The 15,445-nt window shown below is 38.1% G+C and overlaps 3 protein-coding genes and 1 pseudogene across 3 annotated transcripts; 2 read left to right on the top strand and 2 right to left on the bottom strand.

Annotated features, from left to right (window-relative positions):
* Nucleotides 1–616: 616 nt before the first annotated feature.
* On the top strand, nt 617–2,863 carry LOC140857319 (geranylgeranyl pyrophosphate synthase 7, chloroplastic-like; annotated as a pseudogene).
* A 699-nt stretch (nt 2,864–3,562) lies between these two features.
* On the top strand, nt 3,563–4,735 carry LOC140850895 (cytochrome P450 CYP82H23-like). The gene has a single exon (XM_073256347.1). The coding sequence runs from the start codon at nt 3,669–3,671 to the stop codon at nt 4,689–4,691; it is 1,023 nt and encodes a 340-aa protein (XP_073112448.1). The 5' UTR covers nt 3,563–3,668; the 3' UTR covers nt 4,692–4,735.
* A 2,390-nt stretch (nt 4,736–7,125) lies between these two features.
* Nucleotides 7,126–8,501, bottom strand: LOC140856957 (uncharacterized). Its single transcript, XM_073255156.1, has 5 exons — nt 8,335–8,501; nt 8,140–8,232; nt 7,878–7,979; nt 7,425–7,784; nt 7,126–7,324 (listed from the first exon to the last, which is right to left on the bottom strand). Exons 1-5 carry the CDS (start codon nt 8,497–8,499, stop codon nt 7,247–7,249), a joined length of 798 nt encoding a protein of 265 aa, XP_073111257.1. The 5' UTR covers nt 8,500–8,501; the 3' UTR covers nt 7,126–7,246.
* Nucleotides 8,502–8,575: 74 nt separating this feature from the next.
* LOC140857318 (uncharacterized) lies at nt 8,576–9,129 on the bottom strand. Its single transcript, XM_073256098.1, has 2 exons — nt 8,946–9,129; nt 8,576–8,863 (listed from the first exon to the last, which is right to left on the bottom strand). The coding sequence occupies exons 1-2, from the start codon at nt 9,127–9,129 to the stop codon at nt 8,607–8,609; spliced, it is 441 nt and encodes a 146-aa protein (XP_073112199.1). The 3' UTR covers nt 8,576–8,606.
* Nucleotides 9,130–15,445: the final 6,316 nt, after the last annotated feature.

Below are 15,445 nucleotides of genomic sequence, written 5' to 3'. Positions count from 1 at the left end.
ACTTCCTCCACATGTGTGCCCACAAGCAGAGGGAGAAGGAGAGGAAGGGAGGGGGGCAGAGAGAGAGTAAGGAGATGGCTCGGTCCCTTTCCCAAGGTTTTCCTCCACAAGTAGGGAGAAAGGAGAACGGAAGAGAGAGAGAGAGAACGGAACAAGATAAAGAGGGAATGAATATGGCGGTGGGTGTTGGAGGCGTGAGCGACGGTGGTAGCTCGAGCACATGCACAACGTTGTGAGGGAGGCTGAGAGATGGTGAAGGAGGAAGCTCGGGTGCATGCGAGAGAGGAAGACACTGCAACTCGTAGTGGGGAGCAGCGGGTCTCGGTGTGGTTGTGAGAAACAGATGATCCATCCTCCTTTTGTTTTCTATGAGACTGTTTTAAATAAAGGAAAGGGGCTCCCCCTTCCCAGCCGGGCCCAATAATAATATGGGCCGGGCCCTGGTATTTCACGAAGTTTTGATCGGTAGCCACCTGTCAGTGGCTCCCATACCATAATAATAATGGGATTTTTAACAGAAGTTTAAGTTACAGCCCTAACGAGAGAAAATTATTCCCAAATCAAATACGAAAATTTAATTCAAAATAAATAGAGGAGAAGTAAGCTGAGTAAAAAAATGACATCGATATTTCATCTTCTCTGCAGCCCAGTGGTGGACTCTTCGGCCCATCTCTCTAACCGCTCCTCCTCCTCCCTCTCTCCTTCCTTCCAGCCCCCACCCTCTTTTGCCTCTGCCGTCACCTAGGGTCATCTCACCCCCACCCTCCTTGGGTGGCCATGAAGGTCCATTCCTCTGCCGCTACTACTAGGTTGATGAAGTTCGACTTCAAGAAGTATATGCTCCAAAAAGCTAATTCTATGCACCGGGCCCTGGACACCACCATCCTCATCGACCATCTTAAGCGCATCCACGAGGTGATGCGCTACTCCCTCCTCATCAGTGGCAAGCGTATTTACCCCATCCTATCCCTCGCCACCTATGAGCTCGTTGGTGGCCGCAAGCACCAAGCCATGCATGCCCCCCACCGTCGCCATCAACATGGTCCAAACCATGTCCCTCATTCACGACGACCTTCCTTGCATGGATGACAATGACCTCCACTATGGCAAGCCCTCTAACCACCGCATCTTCGATGAGCCTATCACCATCCTCGTCGATGATGCCCTCCTCACCCTCACCTTCGACCACCTCACCGACCCCGCCTCCTACCTAACCGACAACCCAGTCCCACCTACTCACATCATCCGTGGGGTCACTGAGCTCTCCCACTCCATCAAGCCCAAGGGATTAGTTGCTAGCCAGATGGTGGACATCGAGTCCACAAGGCTAGCAGTCCCCTTTGGCCTCGATCGGCTTGAATTCATCCACCTCCATAAGACCACCTTCCTACTAGAGGCCTCAGCGATCATAGAAGTGATTTGTCCACAGGAGCTCCAATGACCAGATCAAGCTGCTGCAGCGATCTTCTAGGTGTATTGGATTGTTGTTCTAAGTAGTGGATAGCATCCTCGATGTAATCCAGTCATCGAAAGAGTTGGAGAAGATGGTCGGGAAGAATCTGATCCGCGAAAAGACTACATATCTTAAGCTCATGGGGGTGAAGGAGTCAAGAGAGTATGTCAAAAAGCTGCTCAAGGATGCAATGACAAAAATTATATATCATATTAGGTTAACTATGTACAATGGCAAATTAACTGTATATCATGTTAATTTAACTATGTGCAATGATAAATTAACTATATACTTTATTAATTTAACTATTTACTATATATATAAAACTGTATATAATAGTAAATTAACTATGTATCATATTTATTTAACTGTATGTAATGATAAATTAACTGTATTATATTTAGTTAACTATGTACCGTATTAATTTAACTATATGCAGTGCCAGTTTAACTATATACCATGTATATATAACTGTGTACATTAGTAAATTATGTACCATATTTATTTAACTATATAGTATTAATTTAATTATATACTATGTTAATTTAACTATGTAACGATAAATTAACTATGTACGATGCTAATTTACTATGCACAGTAGCAATTTAACTATATACCATGTTAAATTAATTATATACAGTGATAAATTAACTATGTACCATGTTAATTTAACTATGTATCATGTATATATAACTATATATAATAGCAAATTAACTGTATATCATGTTTATTTAACTGTGTGCAGTAATAAATTAACTTGTATCATGTTTAGTTAACTGTGTACCATATTAATTTAACCATGTGCAGTGGCAATTTAACTGTATGCCATATATATATGACTATATATAATATCAAATTAACTATGTATTATCTTTATTTAACTGTATACAATGATAAATTAACCGTGTGCTATGTTAATTTAACCATATGCGATGGTAAATTAACTACATGCTATGATACGTCAACTGCATCGCAATATCATTGTATCATAAGATACTGACCTCTGATTATAAAACTCCTTGATAACAACTTTTTTTCCATGCTAAGCTTGATGATATGGCAATCTCCCTCTCTTTAGATCAATTTATTTTATTATATATATATATTTAATTTTAAGATTAATTTTTGAGTATTTTAATGATTGGATTCATTGAGGATCAGGATTTATAAAAAAAAATTATATTTTAAAATATATAATTTTATGATGAAATTTTTGTACCATCTATATTTATATATGTAGATTATTAAATTAAAATATATAAATATTATTTATTTCTTTTTTTTTTTCTTCATCTTTCTCATTTCCAGTCTGTCACAGTACGCCGATGGCTGCGTCATCGCATTGAATACATTACCACTGCACCACCCTCCACCCTCGAGAAGAAAGAAGGGAAAAGTAACTGGCTGTGAGAGAGAGAGAGAGATTACATTAGAAATATTAGGTTAAGGAATAGAGAGAGAAGAAAAGAGTGTCAGAGAGAGAGAGAGATGAGGTTGGATGGCTTCTTGCGGGTGGCTGGCCACATCCGCACGCACCGTGGCAAATTCTGGAGCATATGTACGGAGGATAGCGTCCCATCGTGAGATTTAATGCATGCATATGCATATGTCCTGAAATACAAAGGTGACGTGGCGTGTTATCCATCATAAGATTTGATGCATGCATATGCATATAAAGGCTTCGTATATGAGATGTGTATGGATAATCGATGCGCTTTTAAGCAACTTTGTGCAGCATTTTCGTGGAGCAGCACCATTCCACGTGTTTCATAAAAACGCACCATTCCACGTGTTTCATAAAAACTTCTCTATTGAGAAATTCCTGTTTTAATATATATATTATATTAGATTGAATATTATAAAAGAGAATTGACATTGGTTGACTTAGACTTACCTCCTACCAAAACCAACAAAGACACATAGGATAAGCTTTGACTGTGCGTGCCAGAAAAGAAGTGATGGGTTTTCCTTTCCATCCTTTCCGTCTTATATCAGCTACCTGGGAGCATAACATGTGTCTCTGATTATTTCTCCTAGATGATACTCCCAGTGAAACCCCTCTGTGCAGCAACTAGAGGTTCTGGATCTGAATTATGGTGCAGCCTCAAGTATTAGAACCTAGAAAATTATAGTGCAGGTGACTTCCTCTCTCTCTCTCTCTCACCAACAAAAAAAAAAATCCTGCAATCTATCATTGCTTTCAGGTTTTGCACATATGGATTTTATCCTTCAGCTGCAATATGTTGTTGTGCTCATTGCCTTTGTTTTCCTATATCACCTATGGATGGAAAGGATTATGGGTAAGAAAACTAAGATTAAGGAGCCCCCCAAACCATCAGGTTCCTGGCCCATAATCGGCCACCTTCATCTTCTTAGGAGTCAAAAGCCCCTCGCGCATTTGTTCGGAGAAATGGCTGATAAATATGGGCCAGTCTTTATGCTTCATCTCGGTATGCGTCGCACGCTCGTCGTCAATAGTTGGGAGGCAGCAAAGGAGTGCCTCGCTACCAATGACAAAGTCTTCGCTACCCGTCCCGGCAACGCCGCCGGGAAGCATTTGGGCTACAACTATGCCATGGTAGGCTTTGCACCCTATGGTTCCTACTGGCGCTCGGTTCGCAAGATAATTATGGTAGAGCTTCTCTCAAACGCTCGTCTCGAGACCCTCAAGCATGTCCGATCCATGGAGATGGACACATGCATAAGAGAGCTGTATGAGCTGTGGCTCAGGAACAATCGAAGACCAGTCAAGGTGGAGATGAAGCGATGGCTGGGGGGTCTGGCCTACAACATAGTAGTTAGAGTTGTGGCTGGGAAGCGTTACTTTGGCTCGGGTACAGGCTCTGATGAGGCATGGAGGTTTCGGAAGGCAATCAGTAGGTTGTTCGGCCTTCTGGATGCGTTTGTGGCATCTGACATGTTCCCCTGCCTCAAGTGGATGGATTGGCGGGGGCATGAGAGTGCAATGAAGAATACTGCCCAAGAAGTGGACTCTATCATGGCTGGATTGCTCGAGGAGCATCGGCAGAGGCGACTTTCTGGCAAGGCTACTGGTGGTCCCCAAGATTTCATGGATGTGATGCTGTCGATCGTGGAAGACGCTGAGTTCTCTGAAATGGATGTGGACGCAGTTATTAAAGCTACTTCCCTGGTATTGTTGATAACACCCTTTAATTGTTTCTATTTCTCCTTTATATTTTTGGTAGAAACATGCTCATTGATTTACTGGTCTGAATAAAAACTGGGGGAAGCTCCTAGCAACCTCCATTCTTATCAACCAAACTGGGATGCCATGACCACCAAAAGACTTTACTAGCATAGCAGCATGCCAAATTGTTAATTCTTGTTTGTTGTCGATGCTCTTAATTTTTGTTTATTTCCAATGGCTCCCTTATTTTTAAAATCAGCAATTTGATTGATGAGAATGCTGATTGTTATCTCGATGAGTGTTTTGGCTGCGTCTTTGCTTTCCCAATTCAGATGATGTTGATTTATTTGCTCGGTAGATGATTATAGTGAGTGTTTTTGCAGTGTCATTCCAAAATTCCTGAGCTTTTTAAAACAAATCCTTGCAACGTATTTGAGATGACCTGAAGCTTTGCTTGTTGATATTTTGATGTTTCTGTGTTGTCCAGTGGTTGTGTTTGAATTAGATAATTTCCATAGATAATTAATCATACAAATAATTGATATGTGAGTTGGAGAATGCTATGCACATCGCCATAAAAGGGATCTCTGCATTTGGAATTTCCATTACAGGGCTACTAACAAATCTATTCTGGAGTCCTGACACCGAGGGGTTACTTGGTTCGCGACTAGAATCGGAATCAAAATGAAAATCGAAATGGCTTAGAATCGAAATCGGAATGGTCAAATTCTCTGAAGCACTTGTTTCATGATCGGAATCAGAATCAGAGTCAGAATTGGAATGAAAATTTGAATCCATAAAGAATGTATTTGGTTGGAGGAAGTGGGAGTTTGGAATCGAAATCGGAATAGATGACTCCCATTCCAACCGTTTGGTTGAGAGAAATCTCGTTACGATTTCGATTCCGAGGTGGAATGGGAATGACTCAATCTATATATGACTCAATCCCTACTCTTCCATATGGATTCAATTTTTCATTCTAATTCTAATTCCGATTCCAATTTCGATCACGAATCAAACGCTTCGGGGGATTTGGCCATTCCGATTCTGATTTCAAGCCATTCCGACTTTCATTCCTATTTTGATTTCGGTTGCGAACCAAACACCCCCAGAGAAGAGTAGAGATTTAGTTCTATATAGATTGAGCCATTCTCATTCCATCCTGAAATTAGAATTGGATCGAATGGGACTCATTCCAACCAAATGGTTGAAATGAGAGTCACCCATTCTCATTCCGATTTTAGACTCCCATTTCCTCCAACCAAGTACCCTCTAAAGCTATTATACATTAGGGGAGCATTTGGTTCGTAATCGAAATCAGAATGAGAATGAAAATCGGAATGGTTTGGAATCAGAATCGGAATGGCCAAATCCTCCGAAGCATTTGGTTCATGACCGGAATCGGAATCAGAATCAGAATTGAAATAGAAAATTGAATCCATAGAAGAGAGTAGGAATTGAGTTCTATATAGATTGATCAATTCCCATTCCATCCCGTAATCGGAATCGGAATGGGACTCCTCCCAATCAAATGGTTGAAATGGGAGTCATCCATTCCGATTCCGATTCCAGACCTCCACTCCCCCCAACCAAATACTCCCTAGATTTTGGAGATATTTTTGATAGAATACATGGAGCACCACCAATTATTTGAATGAATCTAATTTTTTTTAAAAAAATATCTAGGTCAAACATTCGCCAAAGGATTAACCTCGGGCTGTGCCTGGCACTAGAATTTTACACCATATGAAAGTCACTTGCTAAACTATGGATAGAAACTAGTCTTTCATTAAAAAACAGTAGTTGGATGTTTTGGTTGGTATACCAGTAAACAAATCAAAATTCACCGTATTGAAACATATCACCTTGTATTGGGTATACCATACTATCACTACAGGAAAAATGGCCATTAACGACGCTATTAATGGTCATTAACGACGCTTTAAAGCGTCGCTATTCGGCTTTACGACGCTTCGAAAAGCGTCGGCAAAGCGTCGACTATGCAAGAGTGGGGACGAATATCGCCGACGCTTTGTAAAAGCGTCGTTATTTTTTAACGACGCTTTAAAGCGTCGTAAATATTTACATTAACGACGCTTTAAAGCGTCGTTAAATTTGTCTTAACGACGCTTTAAAGCGTCGTTAATGTAAATATTTACGACGCTTTAAAGCGTCGTTAAAGACAAATTTAACGACGCTTATAAGCGTCGTTAATGTAAAAATTTACGACGCTTTAAAGCGTCGCAAAAGACAAATTAACGACGCTTATAAGCGTCGTTAAAGGTTTTAAGAGGAAAAAAAAAATACAAATATTATTTAAAAAAAAAATAATACAATACATTCCTGTACGAAATCATATCACACCTGTACAATACAATAAACATGTACAATCACCACATTCACATTCACACCTGTACAATCACCATCATTCACATCACCTGTACAATACAATAAACATGTACAATCACCACATTCACATTCACACCTGTACAATCACCATCATTCACATCAAAAGCAAGCTGAAATAGAAAATTTAATCAAACCAAAAGACAATATTTTATATAAATAAAAATAAAGTACTAATCGTCCATTACAATCAAGAGTAATATAAATAAATATAAAAATACAACAAAAATAAAATAACATCAATCTGCAGGCGGATGGTCGTCGTTGTCTCCACGTGACGTGCCGCTATCTCGACGGGTGCCTGATATGCCAGGAGCCTACAAAAAATATATCAAAAGCATGATTTGCATATCTATAAATAAAATATATAAATCATTAAATTAATATAAAAATATATATTTAATATTATGTGTTTACCTGAGATGAACCATACATCTCTAATAAAGATGTAAGGCGATCAATCTGTCCCCTCATGGCCTGCATCTCGGCACGGCTCTGTCGCATCTCCTCCATCTCAGTGGCACGACTCTGTCTAATCTCCTGTATCTCCGCCTCGAGTCTGCGAACGCGTGAATCCTGAGCATCTGTTGCAGCATGCTGCGTATATCTACTAACCTCAGATAACTGAGTGGGGGTGACTCCTACTCCATAACCCCTCACTCGGCCGTAGCGCTCTGGTCCCATCAACTCTGTGAATACCTCGGCCTCGATACGGCTCTGCTGCGTAGATGCTGCGGACTCGTCGTCACGCTCCGCAATGAGAGATGTAGCCCTCTCCTGTATTTTTTTTGAAAACAAGAGTTATACATTAATAGCTAACAAAATTAAATTTAAATCATTGCAAAAAATATAATATTAACAATGCCGTACATATAAATCTCTCGACTCATCTCGAACAAAAGTACCATCCTGATGAGTATGAGTCATCCGGTAAAACTCCACTTGTCCGGGTTCCCTCCCATGCTCATCCTCCTACACAAATAATTTCAATTTTAAGCAAACAGTTATGATAATTTAAAAAAATATATGAGTATCATGATACAGACATGGTCCACGATACATAATGATATTAGTTATATAAATATTTGAACATAAAAATTAAAAGTTAATTATGAAAGTTTAAGGAACATACAAACTCCTGTCGGAGTCGTGCATAACTCTTCGACCCCGATGTATGAGGAACAGACTGAGCTGCTCGTGCAGCTCTACCAATAGCAGAATAAGTCTGTAAAATAAAGTAAAGAACTTGTTATATATACAATATATAATAAAAATTAATATTTTTATAAAATATTTAAGAAAAAAAGATAATAAACAGATAATATACCTGTGCCCTCTCGGAGAACCAGTAATGAACCAACTCCATCCACTGATGAGGGGGTACATCAGGAGGACAATTCCTAGCAACCTCCTCCTCTGTCATACCCTGTCTCATATAGTCCTTCTTCAATTGTGCTTTATATTCTTTCCATTTGCGGTTGAGAGACTTCATTACAAAATTATGAGTGGATGGAGGGAGAACAAACTTGCTCTATAAAAAAAAAATGTTAAATGAAATAAATTATATAAATGATTAACAATTAATATACAGTATGAACATCAATTCATTACCTCTATAACTCGGAGGAGCTCAACTTTGTACGTTGGAAGCATGTCATTCCATTTTGCATAGCCCAACGGACATAGCTGAGGCCTCCGAGCAACAGTCCCCAAAAATGAAGTCAATAAGCAGGCAGCTTTCTTAATTGGCTGACCTAGCTGATTGCACTCCACAACAATCCTCTCGCCCTCACGCATCTGCCACACATCTCGTACTACTGTGGGTCCGCGTCTGGGGCGTACTCTCCCGGATCCGTCTGCAAAAAATACATAAAAGTAACTATATCATAAATATACATAAAATGAAATAAAAAAAATTACATGAAAGACAATATATACCCTGCACGTGTATCTCATCATCTGGCTGATGAACAGGAGGATCGTGCTGTGCTGATGATGAAGGACAGGGCTCAGAATGCTGTGCAGCTGAACTGGCCTCAGGCTGCTGTGCTGAAGAAGACGTACCGGCCTCTGTCTGTGAAAACTGGAACTGCACACCAGCATATCGTCCCCTGCGACGCATGATGTCACCTAGCATTTATATAAATAAAAGGTAGAATCAGTTAATATATGGAGTAAAATAACACAATAATTAATGCAAAATATATACATCATAAATAATTATTACCAGTAACAATCAAGCAGTAGTGTTTTCTTCGAATTCTGTTCTAACCAACATCGTCGTAGCATTTAAATCATCAGCTGGCACAAAATTGTAGGGCATACATTGTGTATAAGTGTCATCGTCATCATCCTCCACTTGGTTTCCCATATCATATAAGTCTCTAGGTTTTGTTTTGATGACAGTAAACCAATCTTTATCTTTTGCGTCTTGTACATAAAATACTTGACGAGCTTGAGATGAAAAAATGAATGGGTCATCCTTCAATAACACACCAGTGTGTATCAACCTTGAAAAATTTACAAGTGTAAATCCATTTGCATCTTGTTTCAAACCCCTTGGTGAGTTTATGTCTATCCAATCACATCTAAACAGTACTACTTTAAATTTTCCATAATAATCCAACTCATAGATATCTTTAAGTGCACCATAATAGGATTTTCCATCCGCTTCCACCATAACACCGCTATTCTGTGTTTTTCTAAATTTCTCCCGTTCTCTAGTATGAAATTTAAAGCCATTAATTATGAAACCATTATATCTATTCACAATCTTGTTAGGTCCTCGAGCAAGAGCTATTAGTTCATCTGACTTATTTGTCTCCATCATCTTTGATACCTAACAAAAAATGATATGACGAAGTGCAGTTGAGTTATCTGATATTAAATATGTATCAAAAATTAATATATCCAATAATTAAATATAAATCACACCTGATTCGAAAGCCACATAGGGAATAACTCGACCAACCATCGCTGTTCAATCCTTGCATTAGGACGAATGTTATGATTGGCTCATCTCTGATAAATTAAAAATTCACTGCATAAAATATAAATATATCATTTAGAATATTATATCTAATATAAAATTTAAATTTTGATGTCATTCCTTAAATATACTAACCTGCGATGGTCAGATATTATGTCACTATGAAGTAACACATAACGATGTGCTTGTGCTAAGGATTTTTGATCAAGTACAATACCTTCACCTCTTCCCAAGAATTTTCCAGCAGTTAAGAACTTATACAGTTCTGCATCTCCACAAAGTCATTATGCCGTTGAGGTCGACTAAAAATAGTCTCTACACCTTGAAGATATCTTGAACAAAATGTCAAACATTCATCCGCAATATATGCTTCAGCAATCGAGCCTTCAGGATAGGCTCTATTTCGCACATAATCTTTAAGACGCACAAGATACCTTCAAGAATTAAATATTTATTAAAATATCAGTATGCTGTTGTTTCTAATAAAATTATCAAAAGATTTAAGGTTTGTAATAATACCTCTCAATAGGATACATCCATCTATAATGTACCGGTCCACCAACTTTAACTTCTGAAGCTAGGTGAACGAGCAGATGTACCATAATAGTGAAAAATCCAGGAGGAAAAATCTTTTCCATCTGGCAAAGTGTAATTGCAATATCCGATTCTAACTGATCAAGTTCCCGAGGATCAATAACTTTGGAACATAATGCCTTGAAGAATGACGATAATCGAAGTACAATTGTAACAACTTGTTTCGGCAATGACATCTTAAAGCTATTGGAAAAATATCTTGCATCAATATGTGACCATCATGACTTTTAAGATTTGAAAGTTTTCGATCCTTTAGATGCACACATCGTGAAATATTCGATGCATATCCATCGGGTACTTTGATACTTTTCAAAACTCCCAAAAAATTATCCTTTTCTCGAGCAGACATTGTGTAACATGCAGGAGGCACATAAATTCTATCATTAGCAAGCATTTTAGGATGAAGTTCCTGTCGGATACCCATTTCTTTTAAATCAAGACGTGCCTTCATGTTATCTTTGCTCTTTCCATCAAGGTTTAAAAATGTTCCAAGTAAATTATCGCAAACATTCTTCTCTATATGCATGACATCAAGATTGTGCCGAATAAGATTATGTTTCCAATAAGGTAAGTCAAAAAAGATACTTCATTTTTTCCATAAATGTTTACTTGGCTGTTGTGTAGATGCTATCTGTGTGTCTTCCTCATTTTCATCCTCGAAATAATTGTCTGGATCTTGAAACAACTCTGCATCTATAGTACTGATACTGACTTCCTCTGGTAACCCTTCGTGCACTGAGCTTTCAACATCATCCCTTCCTCTTTTTTTAGAGGACTTTGAGTGCTTACCATAGCTGTAATTCATGCCATCCATTTGTCTATGAACATCAGTTCCAGAAGGTGGAATAGGGGCACATCCCAATTCTATAGTACCATCAAACAAATCTTTCTGAAATCGAAACGGATGATTTGCTTCCAACCATCGACGATGTCCCATGTAACAAAATTTACCTCCATGTTTTAACCAAATTGAATGTGTTGAATCTCCACAACAAGGACATGCGACCCGTCCCTTTGTACTCCAGCCAGATAAATTGGCATATGCTGGAAAATCATTAATAGTCCATAACAAAGCTGCCCGTAGTTTAAATGTTTGGCCGTTGGAAGCATCAAATGCATCAACACCCTCCCACAACTGTTTCAATTCCTCTATCAAAGGCTGTAGAAAAATATCAATATCATTGCCTGGACCCTTATCTCCTGGAATAACCATTGACAAGATAAGTGATGATTGTTTCATGCACATCCATGGTGGCAAATTGTAAGGTATCAAAACGACTGGCCAAGTGCTGTAGGTAGAACTCAGGGTCCGAAATGGATTGAAGCCATCAGAAGCTAAGCCAAACCTAACACTGCGAACATCAGAGGCAAAATCAGGATGCCTATCATCAAATGCTTTCCATTGAAGACTATCTGCAGGATGTCTCAACATTCCATCCTTTGTACGTCCTTCATGATGCCATCTCATTGATGAAGCTGTTTTTGATGATGCATAAATCCTTTTCAATCTAGGTATAAGAGGAAAGTAACGCAATACCTTGGCCGGTTTCTTTTTACTCCGCGTTGCATCCAATTCATTCAGTACATCATCTCGATCTTCTTTTTGTGTTATCCATCTTGAAGATCCACATACATTGCATGACTCTTGATTAGCATTTTCACCCCGATATAACATACAATCTTTCGGACAACTATGAATCTTTTCGTATCCAAGATCCAATTCCTTTACTACTTTCTTGGCTTCATAATACGATGGTGGTAAACGAGTGCTTTCTGGAAATGCATCCTTTAATAACTTGAGCAGCATGGTAAAACTCTTTCCAGACCATCCATTCAAATATTTTATATGAAATAAATGTATAAGAAAAGAAATCTTAGAAAATTTTGTACAATCCGGATATAATTCTTCGTCTGCATCTTTCATTAAGGTGTGATAACGAGCTGTCTCATCATTAGATGTATGTATGGGCTCCTCAACATGCATACGTTCCGTATGCGTACATCCATCAAACATCCCAACTGTTTCTTGTATACTACTGGATTCTCCTAAATTTTGAACATCAAATCCAAAAGCATCTGTGATCAAACCCCTTATATCATCATCTCTTGCAGAATTGTCTTCTAGGCTAGTGGATCCGCAATGAGTCAGGGGTTGGTTACATGATGATGGCAACATAGATTCTCCATGAAAAATCCAGTCGGTATAACCTCTTAAAAAACCATTCCATACCAAATGTTCTGCAACATTTTGTGGATCTAAAGAAGAACTATTTACACATTTCCGACATGGACATAAAATCTTTCCATTCAAACTACTTTTCTCCATACCAAATTTAATGAAGTCATGAACTCCATCTAAATATTCTTTACTATTCCTTGGTTTATTTATCCAACTTTTGTCCATTGTAGGATAAAACTGACCGAACTTGCAATTTATCTAAAAATAAAAAAAAATTATACAATCTATATTAATGCAATGAGTAAAAAATATCAGTCATTTCATAAAATCCAAAAAAATAACAGCTAGATAAAGTTTACATAGTAAATGCTTGCTATCATCAACTAATAGGTAAAGAAGGTCCTATCCCATTCAGAAAATGTATTAATTCTATAGGTCAATTACAAAAATCAAATGATATGCAACAAGAGCCGAAAAAAATTTCGGCAGCATTTCCCCTTAGTTCTTCCGTATAGGAAGAACAAAAGGAAAATACCATCCGAAATTTTTTCCGAACCTCTCAGCATACCATTTGATTATGGTAATGACCTATAGAATTACTCACATTTTCCAAACTGTCCATACTGGACAATCAATTGATCAATGTACATAATTCTTTTATCCGTACAAAAATAAATAAATGTACGGATATAATAGAATATGTACATTAATCAAAAGACGGGTCTATGTTTCGATGCAATGTAATTTTTGATGTCATATTATTTACATTTTATGGAAAGGCAGAAAAGTTGAAGATTTGAGTCCTTCGTAGGTGGTACCAAGAAGAGATGCACATAATATAATATTTGCAATACAACTTTTGCAGCTTTGCAGAAAGAGATTGTTATTTATTATTTTTATTATCATTTAGATGCATATTAACTATTCAATTTGATATTCATGATCTTTCATAACTGCAATCCTGTGAATCGAGATTAAGCTCTCCTGATGTTAATATGCGACACATAATATCAGTAAGGGAGCATGTTTCCAATGTTCTCACCATTAGGTGACAATGAGCTACCGTTGCTTATAGTGTGATATTATCTTCAGTTCTACACCCACCATTATTTGATCCTTGATTAAACTATATGAAAACATGGTTAGGAACATTTGTTGTATATATCTATTTCCTTTTCTGTAAAAAAGGGAATTGCCTGTTAAACTTTGGAATTAATGTAGCCATCCCTTAAGCCTTCATTATTGTCTGGTAACAGAGCAAAAGACGCAAATAAAGCCTGTAATATTGGTGAAAGCCACTGCAAAAAGCCTAGAATTTGCTGCTGTTGCCTGGAATTAGATGCACAAAGGTGAAAGGAAGAATATTTTATAGCTCCCTCTGTGAATCAGTATTTCTTGCAGGTTTTTATAACACGGAAGCAGCGTATGTTCCACTTGCTATTCCAGTAGATATTCCCATTGGCTACCTGACTAAAAACCCCTTCCAATTTTAAAAACCACAAGGCTATTTCCCTACTTCAATGCATTGCCTGGTAAGTATTTTGAGCACTTATCTCCACTAGAAATAGAAACAAAATAATGTGAGGATGATGCAGCAATCAGTGTTGGACACTTGGTGCCTAAACCTGTATTTCCTTCTCTTTGTTTGACACCTCGCATATACCTTAGGGTTTGTTACTCTTTTTGTAGCGACGCTTCTAAGTTCTAATTTGTCAACGTTTTTTTTTTTTTGCCTTTTCTGAAACGTTTCCCATGTGGGCAAAGAAGTCAAAATTTCAATTGTCCACATATGGCCAGAAGTATTAGATTATGCATAAAGCTTATAGCTTTTAATTAGGGGTGCAATCAGGCCAAATTAAGCCAAATATCTAAAGACTTGAGCTTGATCCGATTCAAAATGCTCGAACTCAAATCCTATTTTGTAATTAAAGAAGAATTTTTTCAATAAAAAATTCTCAAATCCTATAAAATATCATGCTTCTACCGAGATTAAGCTCTTGGAACCTCAGGGGACCAACTCACACCGCTGCAGCTCGCACAAAATCCCATATGAGAAAACCCCAATCGGGACCTAAGAAACCCATCCGATCTCCCTCAATGCTCTCCTTCCCACAAATCTCCAAACAAGAGAAAAAAATAAAAAGAAAATGAAGCGATAACAAAAAAAAATGATCAAACTAGGTGGGAAAAAGCTTACCTTTTAATTTTTTTTCTTCCTTCGTTTTAGCTGATCTTTCCTACATTTTCCCCTGGTGCTTCCCCTGTTTCTTTCCGTTCTGAGGAGTCTCAATCGGGTGGGACCGTGGGAGGCTTGGGGCGGCCAAATAGGGAAGCGTGGATGATGGCCAAGGTTTTATGTTTTTTTTTTTTTTTTTTAGGTTAAAAAGATGGCAACTTCATACTACCAAATGTATCAGAAACAAAAAAATGGCCTCCCTCAGAGCAATAGATTGACACAACAGACCTAAATACAGCACCAAAATGAGGAATGTGGATGACAGACCCTTAAACACTGTAACATGAAATTAAACAACTCAAAATTTCTGTGGAGATTTTGAAAAGAAGAATGAATGAAAAGAAAAACAAGTGAAATGGGGAAAATATTTTACCTTTCAAAATTTCTGTGGAGCGGCCGAGCAGGGGCTTCGTTTCCCTTCGATTTGGGGTGGCCGAATG

This window comes from Elaeis guineensis, chromosome 4, assembly GCF_000442705.2.
Source record: "Elaeis guineensis isolate ETL-2024a chromosome 4, EG11, whole genome shotgun sequence".
NCBI lineage: Eukaryota > Viridiplantae > Streptophyta > Magnoliopsida > Arecales > Arecaceae > Elaeis > Elaeis guineensis.
This window is presented reverse-complemented; position numbering and strand designations above follow the sequence as displayed.